Source organism: Phocoena sinus, chromosome 14 (genome assembly GCF_008692025.1).
Source record: "Phocoena sinus isolate mPhoSin1 chromosome 14, mPhoSin1.pri, whole genome shotgun sequence".
NCBI classification, from domain to species: domain Eukaryota; kingdom Metazoa; phylum Chordata; class Mammalia; order Artiodactyla; family Phocoenidae; genus Phocoena; species Phocoena sinus.
The window spans coordinates 27,535,052-27,557,623 of NC_045776.1; the positions used below are offsets into that span (position 1 = coordinate 27,535,052).

At 39.8% G+C, this 22,572-nt stretch overlaps 1 protein-coding gene across 10 annotated transcripts in view; it reads left to right on the top strand.

The window, feature by feature from the left end:
- The window catches only part of PSTPIP2 (proline-serine-threonine phosphatase interacting protein 2), an 85,063-nt gene that overhangs the window by 51,817 nt on the left and 10,674 nt on the right, over positions 1-22,572 (top strand). For 5 of the 10 annotated variants that reach the window (XR_004353138.1, XR_004353139.1, XR_004353141.1 and 2 more), the window contains exons 1-5: positions 31-353; positions 5,073-5,150; positions 9,455-9,489; positions 10,909-11,015; positions 15,735-15,797. Coding sequence is in view for 2 of the 10 variants with exons in the window: in XM_032654301.1 (XP_032510192.1) it covers positions 187-353; positions 5,073-5,150; positions 9,455-9,489; positions 10,909-11,015; positions 15,735-15,797 (450 nt within the window). In the remaining 8 variants the exon portion in view is untranslated. Of the gene's footprint in view, positions 1-26; positions 354-5,072; positions 5,151-9,454; positions 9,490-10,908; positions 11,016-15,734; positions 15,798-22,572 lie in introns of those variants that run through there. The other 5 variants (XR_004353143.1, XM_032654302.1, XR_004353137.1 and 2 more) reach the window with 4 other exon arrangements.

The following is a 22,572-nucleotide window of genomic DNA, read 5'->3' on the forward strand; positions in this document are numbered from 1 at the left end:
TGTTTCTCTCTGAAGACAGAGGATGGACAAAACACTCCCACACAGACAAGGACAGTTTACTGTTTTTTTTTGTTTTTAATGGTCCACAAAACCCTCTGCTGTAAAGTTATGGAACGATCCCCAAGAAGTAAATGATATCTTTGTCCTAAAGCTTTTAGGAAGCCGTTCAAGAGATAAGATTTATGAATGAAACAGCAAACAAAATATAATAAAATACTAAGTTTTGTGATACGTATGATACTGAAAGACCTCACAGGAGAGGAGAGCTTGGGACGACTGGCAAAAACGGAGGGCCAGCGTCATGGAGGAGGAGATCTTGAAGCGTCCCTTAACTCGAGGAAGAGATGGCTTTGGTCAGTGGAGGAACACCCAGGTGTCTATGGGAGGGTGGCAAGCAGGGCCTGTGCAGTGACAGGGAGGCAGAGCCTGGCTCAGAGACCACTGAGCTGCGGTGGTGGGAAAGATGCAGGGGCCAGTCGTGGTGCTCCGCAGGGTGGTGGGCTTGGTGGCCTGGGGGGATCTGGCATGCTTTAGAGGATTCCCTCCGCTCCCCTTCTCTTCTCTTCCCTTCCTTTCCTTTTTTTTTTTTTTACGGTACGCGGGCCTCTCACTGTTGTGGCCTCTCCCGTTGCGGAGCACAGGCTCCGAACGCGCAGGCTCAGCGGCCATGGCTCACGGGCTCTGCCGCTCCACGGCATGTGGGATCCTCCCGGACCAGGACACAAACCCGTGTCCCCTGCATCGGCAGGCAGACTCTCAACCACTGCACCACCAGGGAAGCCCAAAATGCATCCTTTTTTACAACTAGAGTCAGTTTCAGGTGTGTTTCACTCTACATTATCAGGAGTGGGCAAAAAATTTAGAAATAGAATCCAAGAGTAGAGGCCCAAGAAAACACAGGATTCTTGCTCAAGCTGTGGTAGTGAGGGGAAGGTAATGTATAAATCAGAAGGGCAGAAAAGAGAATTCACATGCATGGTTTCAGAGCAAGGAGATAGGGTTGCCCACAGTACCAGGAGCAAGATAAACCCAAATGACGCAACAGCCATGCAAATTACCTCGGCCAAAAAAAAGGAGGGAGAGAAGAAGGGAGAGAGGGAGGAAGGAAGATATGAAGTCAAAAAGAGCAAAAGAACCAGGGCCCCAAACTCAAGAACAGATAGACAAAGCCACTCCAAAATCTGCATAACTGATCCCAAGTAGAAAATTTACCAAAAGGGAATAATAAAAGTATTCAGAGAGAGAATCCAGGAAAAATTTCATGGAATGTAGAAAAACTAAATAGATCTGAAGGTCACACACTATAAACCAGGAAACATTGATAGACAGTAATCAATATTGATTATGATTATTTAAGAATCAGCATTAACATTCATCCTGGTTAAGTTATTTAGTTAAAGAAAGAATACTTCCAAGTATCTAGGAAAGAAATGAACCAAGTTTTTGAAATAGGAATGAGCAGCAGGGAATCCGGATGGCCTTGGGTTTCTCTTCAATGACAGAAGCCAATGGAACAAGTTCAGCAGAGTTCTGAGGGAAAGTTTAAGAACATTCATTACACCAGCAAGGTTGTCATTCAGATATAAAGGCCACACCATCATCAAAAAGTCTACAAATAATAAATGTTGGAGAGGGTGTGGAGAAAAGGGAACCCTCCTACACTGTTGGTAAGGATGTAAATTGGTGCAGCCACTGTGGAGAACAGTATGGGGGTTCCTCAAAAAACTAAAAATTGAGTTACCGTATGATCCAGCAGTCCCATTCTGGAGCATATATCTGGAAGAGACAAAAACTCTAATTTGAAAAGATACATGCACCCCAGGGTTCACTGCAGCACTATTTACAAGAGCCAAGACATGGAAGCAACCTAAATGTCCATCAACAGATGAATGGATAAAGAACCTGTGGTACATATATACAATGGAACACTACGCAGTCGTAGAAAAGAATAAAATAATGCCATTTGCGGCAACATGGATCAACCTAGAGATTATCATACTAAGTGAAGTAAGACAGAGAAAGACAAATATCCTATGGTAACACTTACTGGTGGAATCTAGAAAAGATAAAAATAAACTTATTTACAAAACAGAAACAGACTCACAGACATAGAAAACAAACTTATTATGGTTACCAAAGGAGAAAGGTAGGGGGAGGATAAATTAGGTGTGTGAGGTTAACAGATACACACTACTATATATAAAATAGATAAACAACAAGTACCTACTGTATAGCACTGGGAACTATATTCGATATCTTGTAATAACCTGTAATGGAAAAGAAACTGAAAAATGACATATATAGATATATGTATATGTATAACTGAATCACTTTGCTGTATGCCTGAAAGTAACACAACCTGGTAAATCAACTATACTTCAATAAAAAGTAAAAAATAATAATTTCAAATATGAAGGCCACAGGTAAATGGTTTCAAATATGAAAGAACTCAGGAAATACTGATGCCCTCCCTTCTGAGCCATTTTGGCAAAAGGTCACAAAGTGATGAAATTCAGCCAAAAGACCACAAAGTGAAGAACTGAACCAAAATACAAGTCTTAGGGATGGAAAAGCTATGGTAATAGGACTGGTGGTGAGCATCACATCCATTTTAATAAATAGTTAAGACTACACAACTGGGGGAATTATGATTGGAGAACAGCGTGTGTTATAGATACAAATGAAGTAAAAATAATGTAAACATTATCAAGGAGGAGGTGGAGGTACGATAGTGCTAATCATCTCATCCTTTCACGGGTGGGCTGTCAAACATCTGAAACTGTCTAAAAATGAAATAGGTCATTAAAATATTTTAATGTCTCAATCTCCTTAATTATTTTCATAAATTCCTTTTTAGCTTTAGAAGGATATTTTAGGAATTGATTTTTCCTGTGGCAAAGAAACAATTATTTGAAATTCAGCAATTCCTTCAGCTTCCTTTCAGTTTTCTTTTCTTCTGTGAAATTTAAATAAAATCAGGCTTAATACTTTATTTTTAAATAGCATGTAGAATATAGTCTCATTCTTTTAAAATTACTCATGCCTGTCTGTCCATCCTTCCTGCCTGCATATATGTATAAAGAAATGTCCATTACAATCATCACCTGGTATTAATACTAATGATTTTTAGTTGGTGGAATTTTGGACAGTTTGTTGCTTTCTTCTATATATTTTTCTTTTTCCTTATTTTTGAATAGTGAGCATGTATCATTTTAATAAAATGGATAAGGTCGTTATTTAGAAAGGACAGATGAGAGTGGGAGAAACTTTATAGCATGTAAGAATAAGTATTGATATTCATAATAAAGAACTTCTACAAAATAATAGGAAAAAGACAAAACACTCAGTTAAAAAATTGGGATAGGGCTTCCCTGGTGGTGCAGTGGTTGAGAGTCCACCTGCCGATGCAGGGGACGCGGGTTCATGCCCCAGTCCGGGAGGACCCCACATGCCATGGAGCGGCTGGGCCCGTGAGCCATGGCCGCTGAGCCTGTGCGTCCGGAGACTGTGCTCCGCAACGGGAGAGGCCACAACAGTGAGAGGCCCGCGTACAGGAAAAAAAAAAAAAAAAAAATTGGGATGATATGAGTAGGTAACTCATAGAAGAATATATACAAATGTCCAATAAATATATAAAATGCATAATCACACTAGAAATCAAGGAAAAGCAAATTAAAATGAGAGTTTTTTTAAACCTCTGTCACTAAAGACTGGTAATAATTAAAAAGGAATTATAATATCCAGTGTGGGGCAGGGTTTCTGGGAATGGGACTCTTACACACTTTTGGGAATATAAATTGAGAAGGCTTTTTTGGAGGGCGATTTGGCACTGTTTCCTAAAATTTAAAACACATATTCCTCTGATCTAGTAAATCAACTTTCTCAGAAGTCCTAGCCTAGAGAAACATTCTCAGAGATGCCCATGAATATCTGTCTGAGGATGTTCATTTAGCTTTTTTTGGCAGTAATGAAAAACAAATAGGGTGACCCTGAACTGTGGAAAACTCCATATTATGAACATGGTGGGTAGCATGTACTGATAAGGAAAGATCTATATGATGTATTTATTACTAGGTGAGAAACAGAACAGCAAATAATAGAATGATCTCAATTATGTAACCATTAAAAGTTGTGTATTTGTGAGATTTAGGTATGTAAATGCAGGAAAAGGACTGGAAAGGTACATACCAAGCTTAGCAGTGGCTCCCTCTGGGGAGAGGAGTGGGATTGGGGGATAGCGTGAAGGGGGACTTTTTGTGTCTTATTCCATATGACTTTGTGTTGTGTGAATCTTTTGCAGTGAGAATGTATTCATAATATACTTTTTTTTTTTTAATTTGAAGAAAGTGGGGTAGATGAGCTTAAAGGCCCATAACCTGATAGTATGGTTTAGATAAGGCTGGGGCTGGGACACAAAGTGGAGATGGTGACAGAGGGCCGTGAGGCTAGGGGAAGGGGGGAAGTGGGGGATGTTTTGTGCTTTACACAGACCTGTGCCACACCGAGTAACAGGCAGATGTTCTTGTGAGACATGCCAACTTCAGGGTTTATATTCTGAAATTCCTCTCTCTTTGGTATGGTTTAGCTGTGTATTTGAATTGACTATGAATGAGGAACTCTATAGGTTGGTTAAAGGATACTCTTAGAGAAGATGGGAGGGGTGGGCCTTAGGATTGCAGCATTTCGTGGAAATATCTTTTACTCCACTTAAAAAAGGTATATTTTATATCTATATAGATTTATATAGATTATTTATATAAATTATGGATCATAGTTTTGAAAATTATTCTGTAATGTGCTAGCCAGTATTGGTCAAGGGGCCATGCTTGGTTTGGCTTTAATATTCAAGCTAGAGACTTTTTGCTGGAGAAGAACACCTTAGAGATGAAGGCCACTGTTCTTTTACAGTTCCTCCCGGTTCTGTAGAGGGGAGTTTCACATTTTAGAGAATTGTGTCATATCTGAGCTTCTACTGTCAAGGGTACAGTTTTGCCTTCAAGGGAAGTGCCATATGTCTGAAATAAGAATCAGCCCTGAGAAGGACTCATAACCCTCTTTTATGTTCCTTTTAGGGCATCAATTGAAGAGAAATATGGCAAAGATCTGCTTAGCCTCTCTAGGAAGAAGCCATGTGGACAGTCTGAGACCAAGTAGGTGCCACATTTCTTTCTGGTTTCTAGGTTGACTGATACCACTCAGGAGCCCCCATCACTTCAGCAGGCAGAGCTGGCCAGTAGGGTGAAGTGTGAAAAATTTTTTAAATTTTTTTTTTAATTTCCAGTTGTGAAAAATATATAGAAAAATAGAAAGAAAGCTGAAATGAATTATGAAGCCATAACCCATTAATATTTTCTAAATTTTCCTTGAAGACCTTTCCTATGTATACTTTTTATAGGTAGAATTATATATAATTTTATGCTAGGAGTTTAATAGAGAGGGTATTATTGTTTTATTTATATGTATATATATATATATATGTGTGTGTGTGTGTGTATAAAACACACCCATAGTTTGTGATAGCTACAAGAGACTCTCTTTGCACTATTTCATAGTTCTCACCACCAGTGTGAGATTTCTTTACCACAATTATTTATTCTTCCATCATTCATTGAATACTCTGAGGATACAGAGATGGCCAGACATGGTGCCTACTTTAGGAACACACTCCCTCGTATACAGGGCTGGCTTCATGGGCAGTCATATAGGATCTCACACATAGATAGGCTTCATAATTGGTTTAATGCTCTTTGCTGTCACTATTTGAAATTCTTAGTGATTTATAAACAAGGGGTCCTACACATTTTCATTTTGCAGTGGGCCTCACAAATTATGTAGCCAGTCCTACTCACATGGAAATTTCTAAATTCCTTCTCTAACATAGCATACTGAGGGAGACTAGGGGGAAATTGTTTAGGCAGACCTTTGAAGATCTCTGCAGATGTAATCACACCTCATGCTGACATGCACACTGCTTTGGCTGTGCTGTAGACAGCTGCAGAGACACCCTGAGGTCTGTGTCCCCTCAGAGGTAGTATAGGGAGCAGACAAGACATTGCCCTTCCCCTTCTCTTCTCTTGATCCTAAAACGCACACACACACACACACACACACACACACACACACACACACACACACTCGCTTATCCCAGACTACAAAGTACTGGATTATTGAGGGGGAGGAAAACATTGGGAGAGATTTAAAATATTAACAGTTACATAAACCTTAAAAACTTGTTACCCTCAGACATAGGACATTAGTACAAGGAGAATTTGTTTGTTGATTATATTCTATATATTTTTTATGTTTTAAATGAAAAAATTTAAAACACATTGAAAAGTAAAAAGACAAACGTAATGAATGGCTGTGAATCCATCACCCAGATTTAACAATTATTTATACTCGTCATATTTTCTTAATGTAGTTTTTTGGTGAATTTAAACCTGGAGTCAGCTACTTTTCCACATATTTCTCCAGGTTTTCCTTTCATGATTAACCATATTTAGAGATGAAACTCTGAGTTCTAGTGTTGGTCATTGTCACAGAGGTGTCACTGTTTCTAGGCTCTTTCAGGGGACAGATTTTAAAAGCCTGAGTTCATATTGATATTTCCAATTCTAATTAACTTTACAGTTCACTTAACTTCTTTCATTTTATATTTATTTCCTCTTGCACTGAAAAATCTTGGTTCCTGACAATATTAGCAGAATTATTTGCTTTATATGACAATATATAGTAAAATGTTTTAAAATAATAATATAAAACTGCTACTAACAATAAAACTTCTGAATGAAACTTAACATTTCTTTGCAGTTCTTTTTGCAATTCTTCTTGACCTTATATCCCACTAAGAACACTGTGTTCTAAGGTCATATAAAATACTATTTTCTGTGTGATTATGTAAACAGTTTTATATATAGTTAAGTTTGTTTGTTTTAAATTTTAAGGATTATTTTCTTTTCCTGCTTGGTTTAGTTTCTTTTTTGAATGTGTAAAACATTTCTATGTTCAAGGTCAGAATTGCATAGTATTAGGTAGGTTTCACTGTTGTTCAAGGAGGGTTTAGATACTTTCAAGGAAGATTAGTGGGTCAGTTGATCCAAAAACTTGTTTATTCATAAAGAAGCATAAGCCATTTGGGAAGATATCCAAAAAAATTTTAGGTGATGTGATGGAAAATAGCCATATTCTCTCACATAGTACTTCTTGAAAAATATATTTGGCAGAATGAGTCTGATCCAAAGCGATATTTCTTGCACATTTGACTTAAACTTGGTAAATCCTTTAAGAGACTATAGCGCCATTCTCTTCTGTGACGAAAGCCCGTCAGTTTTCCTTCTAAGAATTCCTCAGAGAGGAAGGTGCAACAGGATATGAGACCTGGGGACTGTGTTTCCAAGGTGGAAGTGAAAGGCCATTCAGGTACTTCTGTTTTTGTCACCTCCAGGATGATCTTTAGGAAGGTGCCCTAGATGAGAGTGCACGACTTTGTTTGTCCAGGGACTAAATAGGATTTTTTCACCTCATCGACCACTTTGAGAGACTTCAGCTTTCTGATGGGCCCTGTTAGGGTTTAAGGCCAAAGTGCTTATTAAAAGGTGGCAGAATATTTTCTTCTCCCACAGTTAAGGAGAACACCAGGGAGAAGAGGGCATGGACGTTGAGAGAACACCATCCCCAAGGTTCAGATTCTATCCTCAGATTGTCATCAGTTTTGAACACGGGAAACAGCAATAAAGTGATAGTGTGGGACAACAAAGCTGATGACAAGCTAAAGGGAGTTTGGGGCTGCTATTTTAGTGGCGTTTTAAGGCAGTCACTTAGGGTGGGAGAAAAATTTTAGACCCTGAACAGACTTTATCTCTAAGTCACTTTCCAACTCCACAACTCACTATCGGGAAGACTTCTAGTTGTATCTGCAGCCATAGCCATCTTTCTCTCTCACTAATTCCAGTCATAAGTCTGCTCTCCAGTGGGGCTCATTCATCCTTCGGGGCCACTTGTGCATTTGTTTGGATATGGACACTTTTCTAGTGCATTGCATTCCTTGAAAAATTGTATCGTAAGATGGATAAAGTGTATGGAGACTGTGCAGTTATGTTTTTCTGCTTAGTGTGTTTGTAATAACTGGGAATGTTTATGTGAGAAAAGGCAGGGAGAAATAAGAATGCTTGTTTTGGGACAAATAAACAGAGTGAGAAAAATGAGGTGTAGCTAAAAGAAGGGGCCAGCTGGAAGATACAAGGGTTATTAGTTTGCAAAATAGCAGAACTTTCCACCTACATATAGAATATGATCCATGATCCCATGCTGTTGTGGCTAGGGGCTGGGGTACCATGACTTCACTCTAAGTCCCATTCCTTCTTGAGTGGCTGGAGTGAGCCCAGTGAGATACACTTCCATGAAGGCGGCAGTGAGCAAGAAAATCCCCAGGGCCACTTCACCTTAAAAGGAGGCTTATTTTTTTTTAATTTTTTTTTTTTTTTTTTGTGATACGTGAGCCTCTCACTGTTGTGGCCTATCCCGTTGTGGAGCACAGGCTCCAGATGCACAGGCTCAGCGGCCATGGCTCACGGGCCCAGCCACTCCGCGGCATGTGGGATCTTCCCGGACCGGAGCACGAACCTGTGTCCCCTGCATTGGCAGGTGGACTCTCAACCACTGCACCACCAGGGAAGCCCTAAAAGGAGGCTTATTAAGGAAGTGTAGGATGGGGGTGAACTAAAACCATGGGCAAGGGCGAGCTATAAGGGAGGAGGAGCCATGGGTTATGAGGGAAAAGAGCGGGGAGACTGGGAGAAGGATGAAAAATGAGTTTGGTCTTCTCCACAGAAACTGTGAGGTAAGAAATGTGTCTTGTTTTAAGCTGCTAAATTTGTGGTATTTTGTTCATCAGTGGTGGAACACTAAATCAATGTGTTTAATGTCTGTCTCCTCTGTTAAGACTCTTAAGTCTGGGACAATATCTGTCTTGTACTGTTGAATCACCAACATCTAATGCAATGCCTTGACCCATAGTTTATGTGCAGTAAGTATGTGTTGATTGAAGAATGGATGAAAAAGGAGGTGATCAGGAGCCACAGTTTGAATCCTTCCTTTATGTATTCATATTTCTAATTACCATACTTTAAAGAATGACTGGTATTCTTATGAGAAAGGGACCATAACTCCCATATTATTGTTGGGAGAAATGAAGCATAAAGAATTTTGGCATCTGGCTCCACCCAGGTAGACAGTGAAGCATTTATGATGCTTGTGCCTGGGACTGAAAGGGTAAGAGAGAGGAAACTGGACTGAAGAAGTCTTGATCTTTTGGTGTCTTCTCAAGCTCCCAGGCAAAGATCAGACCATAGGCTATCAGTTAAGATGTGGGCTGGGAGAAACATACAATGGCATTATAATAAGGTTATACAGCCAATTTCCAGAACCGAAATTATAGATGTGCTTTTTTTTTAAGCACCCTGAAGCGGGCCCTTGACGTCTTCAAGCTACGTAAGTGATTCTTTAAAAATGTATTTGCTGTCTTTGGCAAGCTATATGTCTGTCATCAAAGGTGAGTTTTAATTTGAACAGCAATCTCATACTGGGTGAAAAAAAAAAAAATCAGAGCAACTCCTAAGGTGAGGAATAGCCCTTCAGAGTTGAAATGAGCTGGAGAACCGTCCACACTTGCACGTTGTGATGTACATTTGACTTAGTTAGGGCAGTGGTTCTCACACTGGAAGCTCAGGGTGAGGCCCTGGCACTGATCTTCCAGGGGTCCTGTCCAATTCTAGTATTCCCTGGGCCTGTTACTCAGAATTTAAGACTTTAAGTCCTTCTGTTCTTCATGCTTCCAAGCTAAGGACTTTAATGTGGCACAGTATGTGCTTAACATGTTTCTTTAGCTAGTTGAGTGGTTCTAGACATCTTTCCGTTTCAGTTCATGCAGATCTGTCTCACTCTTACATTTAAAATATTTTTATTCTACAAAATGCCACATTTCCTCCAGAAAGGTGATACTGATGTTTTCCCCACCAACAATGCTGTTTTTCCCCATGCTTGCCAATACCAAGAATTTTTACACTTTAAAAATTTTGCCAAACTGAAAGTTAAAAAGTGATAGTTTTCAGGGTTTTAAAGCTTTGTGTTTTTTCAGTCGTTTTAAGGCTGAATACATTTTCAAATGTTTACTGGCTATTTGGCCAATCTTTTTAAAAATTTCATGTTTTTTAACCATTTAAAAAATACTGGAGTATATATATTTATTTTGATTTGTGAAAGCCCTTAGTTACATAAATTGAAAATATTTTTTCCAGTTTGCCATGTACCTTCTAACCTCGTTCAAGGTTATTTGACACACACGCGAGTTTAAAATTTTTTCTTAGGTCAGATCTGTCAGTCTTTCTAGCTTTAATGCCATCTTCAGTTTGTTTTCTTAGAACAAGAAAGGTAAGCATTTCGGTTTTTCTATTAAAATAGTAAGCCATGCTTATTACAAAGAAATAAAAGGAAAAACACCAATAATCTTTCTATCCAGAGATAAATTTCTTACGGGCTCATGAGATTTTAGAGATGGAAAGAACCTTAGAGTCATGTAATGAGAAATAGGATTGAATTTGAAATTGTAATGGGTTTAGTAATGTGTGCTGGCATGCAAGCTCCATGAGCTTCTCCCTGGCCCTGGGCATATACTAGGTTAGTAGCAGTTAGTGGTAGGAAGCTAAGCTAAAGGTTTGCCAGCTCGGTCTTGGTGGCCAGGGCAATGCTGGGCACATGGAGGGGCTCAATAAATGTTGGTGACCAAGTGAAGCAGGTTAACTTTACCACTTGCCCTAGCATTTTGTATGTATTTAAACTTTTTGTATAGTTTCTTTGGTTTGAATTCAGACATGTGTAGATCTTGTTTATTTTTTTAAATTCTTTTTGCAGAAATAGACAGTGTGGCACAAAGTCACATTCAGCTTGCACAGACTCTAAGAGAAGAGGCCAGGAAGATGGAAGAATTCAGGGAAAAGCAAAAGTTACAGCGAAAAAAGGTTGGGTTTACGTATGTGTTAAGATGTTGCCGTTCTTCCAGGCTTGTTTGTTCATTAAACTCCTTGACCCATTTCCTACCCTCAAGCACCCACACTCTTCTTTTAACCTATGAGATTATTTACTGGGAACCATACGGGCACTCAGTCTAGATGGTGATGCCTCTGTGCCCATTTGCACGTTAGGGCAGTTCTTTTTTAATTGCTGTAAGAGTCAGGGATCCAGCCTGCTTTCCTCTTCTTTTTATATCTGCTGCCACTGTTTAAACTATGACTGGAAAGGGGAACCCCTCTGTCTTCATAAGGGTCTAGCATGTGCTACCAAGGTGGTAGGTTCTCAGACCACACTCCTCCTCCTGGACAAGGCAGTAAGGGGAGGATAAGAAGTGGAGGGGACCCATGTTCTCCCTGGAGACCATAATGTCATCCAACCACCCTATTTTACAAATAGGGAAACTGAGGCCCTGGGAAATTGAAGTCTTTTTGGCCTCAAAGCAGATGTTTACAGGCTCTTTTTCATTTATAGGGTTTATTCTGGCCAATTATATGGAAGGAGATGGGAGTGAACAAGAGTTAATAAAACTGGTAAACATTTGGGAAGTTATAGGCATCAAGAAAAGAAGTCCAGATTTATATTAAAGTGTTCCTTAGACTAGACCACTGTTCTGACTTCCTTCTGTTTTGTTCCTTAAAGACTTGTACATTCAGGTTGGCCTGGAAGCCAGATAGGGCCCTTCCAGAACTTTTACATTTAATTAATTAATTATTTAAATTTGTTGGCCACACCAGAAGCACGGAGTCTTAACCTCTGGACTGCCAAGGAAGTCCCAAGAACTTTTTTTAACATCTGGTCTCCAGGGTGTGAATGAACTTCACGTGGGGGATAAGCTCTTCCCTATTTGGCATCCAAACATTCCCACCCAGATCTCTCCATACAGCTCTGCATGGACTTTTTGGACGTCTTTCTTCATCTTGGCCCTTTAGTGTCTGGAAGTCTGCAGTGTGTATTCAGTAAACAGCTGGCTCTACCCCTACCTCAATCTCAGCAACTTTGCCTGTGGTTCTAAATCAGAGTCTAATTCCAGCTTCCTTTGTGGCCACTTGGCATTCAGAGTGGGTGGCAGTATCTTAAGAGCCTGACTGCCTTACATATATTGTCATTTCATGAGCCGCTCTTAACTGCTATACCTCGTATAGGAAGGAAGGGTAGAAACCAACAGTTAAGGAACATGATGTCAGGTGTTTTCACACAAACTCAAGCTTCATGTATGAGGTTTGAGGGGGTGCATCTGACCTAAAGTACTTTTCAGAGCAAAAATAATATGTATATTACACCCATCTACTGGATGGTCAAACTCTTTTTGGCTGACATTGTCAGCCCTGCCTGCCTCTCCAAAGGATTTACAATTTTTCAGAAGCAAAATGCCTTAGACAACCGGAGTCTCTGCACACATGATTTCCCCTAAGAGGAGAAGAGGGTCATTTCCTCACATTCTTAAGTGCCCTCGGTTGCCTTAGTTATTTCAGGGAGAGTTTTGTTAATTTTGCAAGGCTTCTGAAACTTCCCTTCCTAGCAGGTTACAAAGACCAAGTTCTCACAGCTAGAAGAACTGTTCTGAATTCTCTTAAGCAACAGAGGCGCCTGGGCTCCTTCCACCACTGTCATCCAAATTCCCTATATTGTGTGCTCTCAAGAGCAGGAAAACACCTTCTGAGCTTTCTTTGCAGAGTCCGAAGTTCATTAATAAATTTGTAATTACTTGTGTCGCAATGAACTCTGGGTTGTTCCACTTCTGTATTGATACCTTTTTTTTAAAAAAAGCAAACTTTTGGAGAAAATGTGTTAGTGTTAACTTCTCATTTTCACTGGTCAAACCCTGCATGCGCTGGTCTCTCACTTAATTAAGCCATTTCCAGGAAATCCGTCAGTCAGTTTCTTTTAGCAAACTGGGACGGGGGAGGTACAGATGGAATGGCTGGTAGAAGTTTTGGTGAACTCACTTACAGAACTACTGTTTTCTGAGGGTGGTAACCAATGCGGCCATGGCCATCTCTCCCACACAGCATAGAGCATGGCTAGAGAGACTGACGTGACAGTAATCATGACAAAGTGTGATGAGCCTTAAAAGGTAGGGAAGTGAAGGTGCCAGCTGAACATGAAGTGGGGACACTTAACCTAATTTATAGGTCTGGGGAGGCCTTCTGGAGGCAGCGACCTTGAAGCTAAAGCCAGCAGAGTGAAAGGCAGTGTGGCTGAGGGCAGAGTGAGAGGAGTCTCTCACCCCTGGAGGTTGGCAGGCAGAGAGGGATCTTCAGAGCCACTCTCAGGAGGCTTGACATTTTAGGTGCTGGAGTTCCTTCCCAGCCCAGAACGTCCTAAGCCTGACAAAGGCAGCATGTGGTCAGTCATCCTCTCCTTTGGCGCCCATACTAAGATAGGGACGATCACAGCAGAATGTTCTGCCTGTGTCGAGAGCAGTCTCCAAAGGGAACCTCTTTGGTCACGTAAGTTTTCACTTCTAGTTTTCAGAGTACAGTCTGAATGTATGTAGCCAAATAGACCACTCAGCAGCTCTGTCAGTAATTTACTGCAGGGTCACTTGGGTCATTTATAAATCTCTTCTTCCTTTTCCCCTCCCTCTTGCTTCTCCCCACTTGATAGCATAGAGGATTGTGTTTTTGCACTATTTTGTGTTATTGATAACAAAACATAATCAAATTTCAACTGGAGTTGGTCTAAGCAGAAAGAATGAGTCCTAGAAGAAAAACTTCCCCAAGGAGTCCTGAAAGAGGGGACTTCCCTGGCAGTCCATTGGTAAAGACTCTGCACTTCCACTGCAGGGGACACGGGTTCGATCCCTGGTTGGGAAACTAAGATCCCACGTACTGCATGGTGCGGTCAAAAAAAAGGAGTCCTGAAAGAGAACTCGTGACTTTCTGGGGTCACCATGAATAGGCCACCCTACAAGTGAGTATGGACATGAGGAGACTTAAATCAAGGTGGTATAGCAGACAGAGCTGGACTGGGTGTCACTGAGTGGCCTTGAGCAATATCACCTCATGGGCCCTGGGGATCATACCTGTCAGATGAGAGCTGGACTGCTGCTTTCTAAGATCCTGCCGACATACAAGTGCCAGGAATCTTTGAAGGCAGAGAGAAGAATGGTATGAAGTAGAACTTTGTAGACACGCGAGAGGTGCTTGAAGCAGGTGTTATGTAGAACTTGGAGATAAGGAGGCCTGGTTTGGGCCATAAACTATAAATTAATAGCAGCTCCCAAACAGGAAGAATGGCAGTGTGTATATTCGGAGTAGAAAGGACCACGGATGGACCGACATTGCTAACTGATCTGCTCTGTGGAGCCTGGGAAAATCAGGGTTTATTATTATGAATAAACGCTGCCCCTCCTGGCAGAGGCACATAGATGCTCACGTGAGCCACACAGCTCCCTGTCTTTGATGGCAGGGAGCTGCCCATGCGTCTTTCCCTGTCGGGTCACGTTGGAGCCCTGTCTGTTCTCCATGTCCTTGGAGCCTCCTTGGGACCATTAGCTACCTCCTGATCCCTCAATTTCATCTGGGCTGGAAGATGGCTGTTCTGTTCCCTGAGGGTCCCTTGGGGCTCCCCCAAGGGAGTTTCGTGTATTCCACAAAGTTCATATTTGAAGTGAGACCATCCCAAACCTTCCATCCAGATATCTTGAAAATCCATCCATGTTTGTGTGCTATGGTAACAGACAAAAACTTAGTTTTCCAGAAGAAAGAGAAATCTTTTAATATCATTTTCAACATTATTTTGGATTATATAATTTTGTATAAGAGCAATGCCATAGCTCATTTTGAATTATTGCATTTCTTGGCCTTTTTGGTTTAAAGAGCTATCATAAGGATAATGATAGTTTTGGATAATGATTAGGAACAAGGGCACAGGAGTCTGGCTGTGCCCAAATCCCAACTCTGCTACTTGTTGAGAGTATTACCTTGGGTGAGTTAATCCATCTCAGTTTACTGTCAAGAAAATGGGGATGAGTACTCACAGTCGTTGTGATGCATGAAAGTTGCTTAGCACATAATAGTGCTTAATAAATGGGAGCTACTATTATGTCTGAGAGCTACATTTTTATTATTAGCTCCATTATTTTGACTAATAAAAGTATTAACATCACAGCCACAACAAAGAAGTTGCTCCCAAGTGAACTTGAAGAGTAGCTTACCTTTCCTAGATTAGATGGGGTAAAGAGTAGGGGAACAACTTCTTTTAGCTGTCCCACAAGCACTTCTTCCCTTCATACTGCTTGGGCTCCTTGCTGGTGAAGGACATGCCATTGACAGATACCACAGAAGTGAATGTTTCTGAGTCTTTAACTGTGCTGACATAGGCTTACAGAATAAAGACCCCTCTTAAAATATAAATGGTGCTTTAACAAAGTTTTAAAATCTAAGTTCCTTGATTCCAGATTTACTGATGAGGATACTCTAAGATGATCAGTGATTCTCAATAGTGGCTAGTGGCCACCCAGGTTCAAAGGTGGGCAAATTGTTCAGCTTTTCTGTGCTGCAGTCTCCTTACTTGTGAAATGGGAGTAATAATAAATAGCACATCTACCCTCTGGGTTGTGTGAGGACTAATTGAGATAAGCCACGTTGAACACTGAGCCCTCAAGATAAGCTGGTGTTAACAATTGGTTTTGATTATTAATAGCGCCTGTTCTCTCTGCACAGACGGAGCTTATAATGGATGCTGCCCATAAACAAAAGAGCTTACAATTCAAGAAAACCATGGATGTGAGTCTCACTATGTTGCCTTTTTTTTTTGTAATGGTGATATTTTCTGATATCCTGTGCTATGTATCAACATATTCCTGAAAATAACATTAGTGCAGTGTTTTAGGGAAAACAGCCTTTGGTGGTTTGAATTTCTATTTAAGGCCTTGGAAAGGTTGAGGATGAAATCAGACAGAAGAAATACAATGATGTTATCTTTCTGGCAACCTGGGAAGGTATAGCAAGTCAACTTAAATATTTCAGACCAGGACATATATACTTTATGATGTCTTTTATCTTGTTGGGTTTGATCTTCTTCCCTGTTAAGACTGTTTTGAATCTTCTTCCCTGTTAAGACTGTTTTGAATCTTGATTTCTTACCTATTTTTATTGAGTTTTAAGATATCTGCAAATAGTAAAAGCCTCCTTTACTTTAAGTAATTTATTTTAAAAATGCTTAACAAGATAGAACTAAGAGAAGTTGCTGGGGACCTCACTCTAGCTTTTCATGAATCTCTTAAAAATGAAACTCTGTTACTGGAACATCTGTGACTCCATCTTTGTACAGAAGTATCATCATGATATTCTATGACTATGACATCATATCTGGTAACTTGGTCAAAAAAGAAAATGTCACCAATGTTGATGGTGTATTCAGTCTGTTTTGCATATTTTATTCTTTGATGCAGAGCACCTGAAAAGCGATTGATAAATAGGGAATGATGTCAGTGTAATGCAGAAATGGTGTTGGTTGATATATGATTGCTCCCAGAACTTTTATGTTTTGAGCAATCTGGGGAAATCTCTCTCACAATTACAGAGAAAGCCTTATTGAAATATAATTTTCCTATTTCCTCTACCTATGTTTAGAGCCATAACAGTGTTAAAATTTTTGCTTCAACTGTCAAAAGTAATTTAGAAAACTCAGAAGAGAAAGAAAGACTATTGTATTTACTGATTTTTTGCTTGGTGTGTGTTTTTTCTTGTGCTGTTCTAAGGTTTCTTCTTTTATAATTCTCTTTTGCTTGGAGAACTTCTTTAACCATTCTTCAGGGTAGGTCTGCTAGTGATAACTACTCTTAGTTTTCCTTTAGTGATTTCCTCTTCATTCTTAAAGGATATCTTCACTGGGTATAGGATTGTGTGTTGACAGTTCTTTTCTTTCAGTACTTGAAAAATGTTGTGCCACTTCCTCGTGACCTCCATAGTTTCTGATAAGAAAGCTGCTGTAATTCAAACTGATTTTATCTTATGGATAAGGTGTCATTTCTGCTTTAAGATACGATATTTTCTTTTTTTAGTTCTCAGAAGTTCACCTCTGTGTCTTGTCATGGATTTCTTTGGCTTTATCTTGTTAGGGGTTTGATCAGCTTCTGGAATCTGTAGGTTTATATCTTTTGCCAAATTTGGAAAGTTTTCAGCTATTCTTTCTTTCTTTTTTTTAAACTTTTTATTTTATATTGGAGTATAGCCAATTAACAATGTTGGGATAGTTTCAGGTGCACAGCAAAGGGACTCAGCCATACATATACATGTATCCATTCTTCCCCAAGCTCCCCTCCCATCCAGGCTGCCACATAACATTGAGCAGAGTTCCCTGTGCTATACAGTAGGTCCTTGTTGGTTATCCATTTTATTTTCTTAAAAAATATTTATTTATTTAGGCTGCGCCAGGTCTTGGTTGCAGCACGTGGAATCTTCATTGCAGCATGCAGGATCTTTAGTTGTGGCATGTGGACTCTTAGTTGCAGCATGCATGTGGGATCTAGTTCCCCAACCAGGGATTGAACCCAGGCCCCCTGCACTGGGAGCGAGGAGTCTTACCCCCTGGACCACCAGGGAAGTCCCAGTTATCCATTTTAAATATAGCAGTGTGTTCATGTTGATCCCAAACTCCCTAACTATCCTTCCCCCCTGGTAACCATAAGTTCATTCTCTAAGTCTGTGAGTCTGTTTCTATTTTCATTTGTATCATTTCTTTTTAGATTCCGCATGTAAGGGATATCATATAATATTTCTCTTTCTCTGTCTGACTTACTTCACTTAGTATAACAATCTCTAGGTCCATCCATGTTGCTGCAAATGGCATTATTTCATTCTTTTCATCAGTCATTATTTCTTCAAGTACTTTTTCAGCCCACCTTTCTCTCCTAGGATTCCAAGGACATGAACGTTAGATCTTTTGTTATGGTGCCAAAGGTTCATGAGGTCCTGTTCATTTTTTTTTCAGCCTATTTGCTCTGTGTTTTTCAGACCAGGTAAATTCTATTGTACTATCTTCCAGTTCACCAATTCTTTCTTCTATCTCTTCCATTCATACATCCATCCTTTCATTTAGTATATTTTTCAGTTCTAAAATTTCCATTTGGTTCTGGTTTATATCTTCTGTTTCTTTGCTGAGCTTTTCTTTTTCTTTGCTAAGACTATCTATTTTTTCATGTTTCAAGTGTGTTTGCAAATGTTTATTGAATATTTTTATGATGCCTGCCTTAAAATCTTTGTCAGATAATTGTAACATCTCTGTCTTCTTGGTGTTGACATCTATTGATGGTCTTTATTCATGCAGTTTGAGATCCTCCTGGTTCTTGGTATGATAAGTGATATTCAATTGATTTTGGACATTTTAGGTATTCTGTTGCAAGACTCTGGATCTTATTTAAACCTTCTATTTTAGCTGGCTTCCTCTGACACCACTCGAGCAACTGAGGTGAAGTGCCACCACATAACTGCTATGAGGGGTTCCAGGCCAGGTTCCCCACCTTGGCCTCCACTGACACCATAGGGTCAGTGTGGCCTTGTTACTACTGGGGGTTGATTAAAGTTCTGAATCCCCATTAGACTTCCTCTGACACCACTGCAGCAGGGAGGGGGTGTACCTCATTACTGCCAGCTGGGGGTAGTGGAAGTCCAGGCTCCCCACAGAGTCTCCACTAGCTCTGTGTGTGGGGCTTGTGGGGCTTTGTTACCTCCTGGTGGGGATGAAGGTCCCAGTCCCCTATTGGTCCTTCTCTGATACCACCTCAGCAGGGGAGTTGGGAACTGCATTATAGCCTGGTGAGGGTGGAAGTCTAGACTCCCCACTTGGCCTTTGCTGGATGTGTGGTGGGCGGGAGGGGGGCATGGTTTCTTTATGTGGTGTTTGGCTGCTCTACCACGTGGAGGCTTCTGTCCTGCTGTGCTGCCCCTTTTCTGGTCTTTTGGCTAGAGAGGGGAGGTTTTCATTGGGGCTTTTTTTATTTGTTTATGCCCACTGGCATTTCTTGGTTATCTGCTGCTTTGGCATTCATTCTGTGATATAAGAGGCCCAAAGAAAACCCAGGGCACTCACTTCTAGGTTTCTGTCTGAGATCAAGGACATCAGCTAATCTGCCTTCTTCTCTCCACCTTTCAGAATCTTACGTTTGTTTTATGTAGAATGTCCAGGGGTTTTAGTTATACTTGTGTGGAGGAATAAGGTAGAGTACATCTGCTCCATTTTCTCTGGAGCCCATATAACCTTTTAAAACGATATTTTATGATATGCTTTTAGAGCCATAAATATGATCATAGCCCATCAATCTTAACGCTAAGAATCTAAGACTCTATCTTTAGGAAATCATCCAAAATAAGAAAAACAAAATGCACTACCGTGTTCACTACCTATAATGAAAACTACAATGTACATGATTTAGTGACAAAAATGGAGAAAGATTAAATTGTGTAACCTTTAAAAATATTATTATGAGGACTATGTAACAACAGAGAAAAAGTGCTTAATATGTCATATTAAAAAAATAATGCACGAAAGAGAAAGATTGATAACTGACATTAAAATTTAAGACTTTTTGGGACTTCCCTGGTGGTCCCGTGGCTAAGACTGAGCACTCCCAGTGCAGGGGGGCCCAGGTTTGATCCCTGGTCAGGGAACTAGATCCCACATGCCACAACTAAGAGTTCTCAGGCCACAATTAAGAGTTTGCAAGCTGCAACTAAAAAATCATGTGTGTGGCAACTAAGACCCAGTGCAGTCAAAAAAAAAGTATAAAAAAATTTAAGACTTCTTTAGAGCAAAAGAAAAAAATATCATCTTATACGTGATAACAAATGGGAAAAAATATTAGTAACTTATATAATTTATAACCAGTTAGTGTTCCTAGTATAGACTGAACTCTTAAAAATCAATTAAAATGAAGAATGCTCCAAAAAAAATACAGGTAAAAGACATGAAGTAGAAATGACATATCACCTTAGTAATGAAATAAATACAAATAAAACAAGGCATATGCCAACATTCTCAACTCTAGTATTAGAAAAGGTTAAAAACATTGTCTTATTTTGGTGTTGGTAAGAGCATGAGGCCATATACCCTCACGTACATGTTTATAGGAGTATGAATTAGTGAAAACAATTACACTTCTAGGAATCTGACCTGTAAATTCACACTACCCAAAATAAAAATCAGAGTATTTTTATGTTATACAAAATGAGAGATAAGGTAAATGTCCACCAGTAGAGAGTTGGTTAAGAAAATTATGGCATTTATATATGTATGTGTGTATATTTACAACCATTAAAAGTGTTCAGCTACAGCAAAGCAAAGGAAACCAGAAACAAAAAGAAAAGATAATCCATAGAATGGGAGAAAATACTTGCAAATGAAGTGACCAACAAGGGATTAATCTCCAAAATATTCAAACAGCTCATACAGCTCAATAACAAAAAAAATAACCCAGTCATAAAATGGGCAGAAGATCTAAATAGAAGAAGACATACAGGTGGCCAGAAAGCTCATGAAAAGATGCTCAACATCACTAATTATTAGAGAAATGCAAACCAAAACTACAATGAGGTATCACTTCACACCAGTCAGAATGGCCATCATCAAAAAATCTACAAACAATAAATGCTGGAGAGGGCTTCCCTGGTGGCGCAGTGGTTGAGAGTCCACCTGCCGATGCAGGGAACACGAGTTCGTGCTCCGGTCTGGGAAGATCCCACATGCCACAGAGCAGCTAGGCCCGTGAGCCATGGCCGCTGAGCCTGCGCGTCTGGAGCCTGTGCTCCACAACGGGAGAGGCCACGACAGTGAGAGGCCCGCGTACCCACCCACCAAAAAAAAAAAAGAAAAAAAAATTGCTGGAGAAGATGTGGAGAAAAAAAGGAATCCTCCTACACTGTTGGTGGGAATGTATGTATGGAGGTTCCTTAAAAAACTAAAAATAGAACTACCATATCATCCAGCAATCCCACTCCTGGGCATATATCTGGAGAAAACCATAATTTGAAAAGATACATGCACCCCAATATTCATTGTAGCACTATTTACAATAGCCAGGACATGGAAACAACCAAATGTCCATCAGTAGAGGAATGGATAAAAAAGATGTGGTACATATATACAATGGAATATTACTCAGCCATAAAAAAGAACTAAATAATGCCATTTGCAGCAACATGGATGGACCTAGAGATTGTCATACTGAGTGAAGTAAGTCAGACACAGAAAGACAAATATATGATATTGCTTGTATGTGGAATCTAAAAAAAGGGCACAAATGAACTTATTTACAAAACAGAAACAGACTTAACAGATATTGAAAACAAACTTATGATTACCAACAGGGAGAGGAGGGGAGGGATAAATTGGAAGATTGGGATTGACATATACACACTACTATATATAAAATAGATAACTAATAAGGACCTACTGTATGGCACGGGGAACTCTACTCAATACTCTGTAATGACCATATGGGAAAAGAATCTAAAAAGTAGTGGATATACATGTATATTTATAACTGATTCACTTTGCTGTACAACAGAAACTAACACAACATTGTAAATCAACAATACTCCAATAAAAAATTTTTTAAAAAGTGTTCAGCTGCAGGCTTCATGCTTGATACAGAGAAGTGTCTATAAGATATTGTTGCATAAGAAAAGAATTGTTGCATGAATATCTTATGTGCTTGTAATTAAGAAAAGTTATGAACTTTTGTTTCTGTGTGTGTAGCAGAGAGAATTATAAGGTTGTTTACTGAAAGGTTAACCCTAACTGAACTGCAAGGGATGCTGAGAAATGTAGGAAAGCACGTGAGATATTTGGTGAGCACAAACCATCTCTGCAAAGGTGTCTTGATTCTTAGTCAAGCATTTTTTGGGGGGAGTATCATTTTTATTTATGAGCCAACTGATTCACAGCTTTGCTTTGTTTGAACAAGTTAAGTCTTTGCTTCAAGAGTTGAAACAGAAAATTATTTGATTCACTAACTGTAGTTTGTGAACTATTTTCACACTGCTGATAGTCATGGTAGCACAGGAGAGACCACGGCCTACTTTTAAACTGGCTAAAACAGAATTCTATAAATCAAGAAGGAACATGACTACCCTTGAGCTACAGAAATGATGGGATTGATGCCCTCCCCACTGTCCACATGCTATGAGGAGGCATGTTAGAATACTGAAACATAGTTATAGTTACCAGGACCAAGCGATTGCATCTAAGTTCTGAGGGTTATGAATATTACATATTCACGTCCTGTAGTTACATAAGTGTTTGATTTTGCCTATTTCAAATTCCATCTTTTGTTTCAGTAAATTTTTAAAGCTCATGTACTTTGTTTTTGCCAAATAGGAGTCGTTACTTCCTTGATCAGGTTGCCACTACATACATGATTTGGAAAAGGTCTGGAGAGACCTTCCAAAGATGGACAAGAAAGAGCATGTCCTCTGAGTGCCCCCAGTCTAGTGGTGATCAGAGCCCTAATCAGTGAGCCCTCTTCTCTCCTGGGCGTGGGGGGCTAGGGTCACCGTCTGC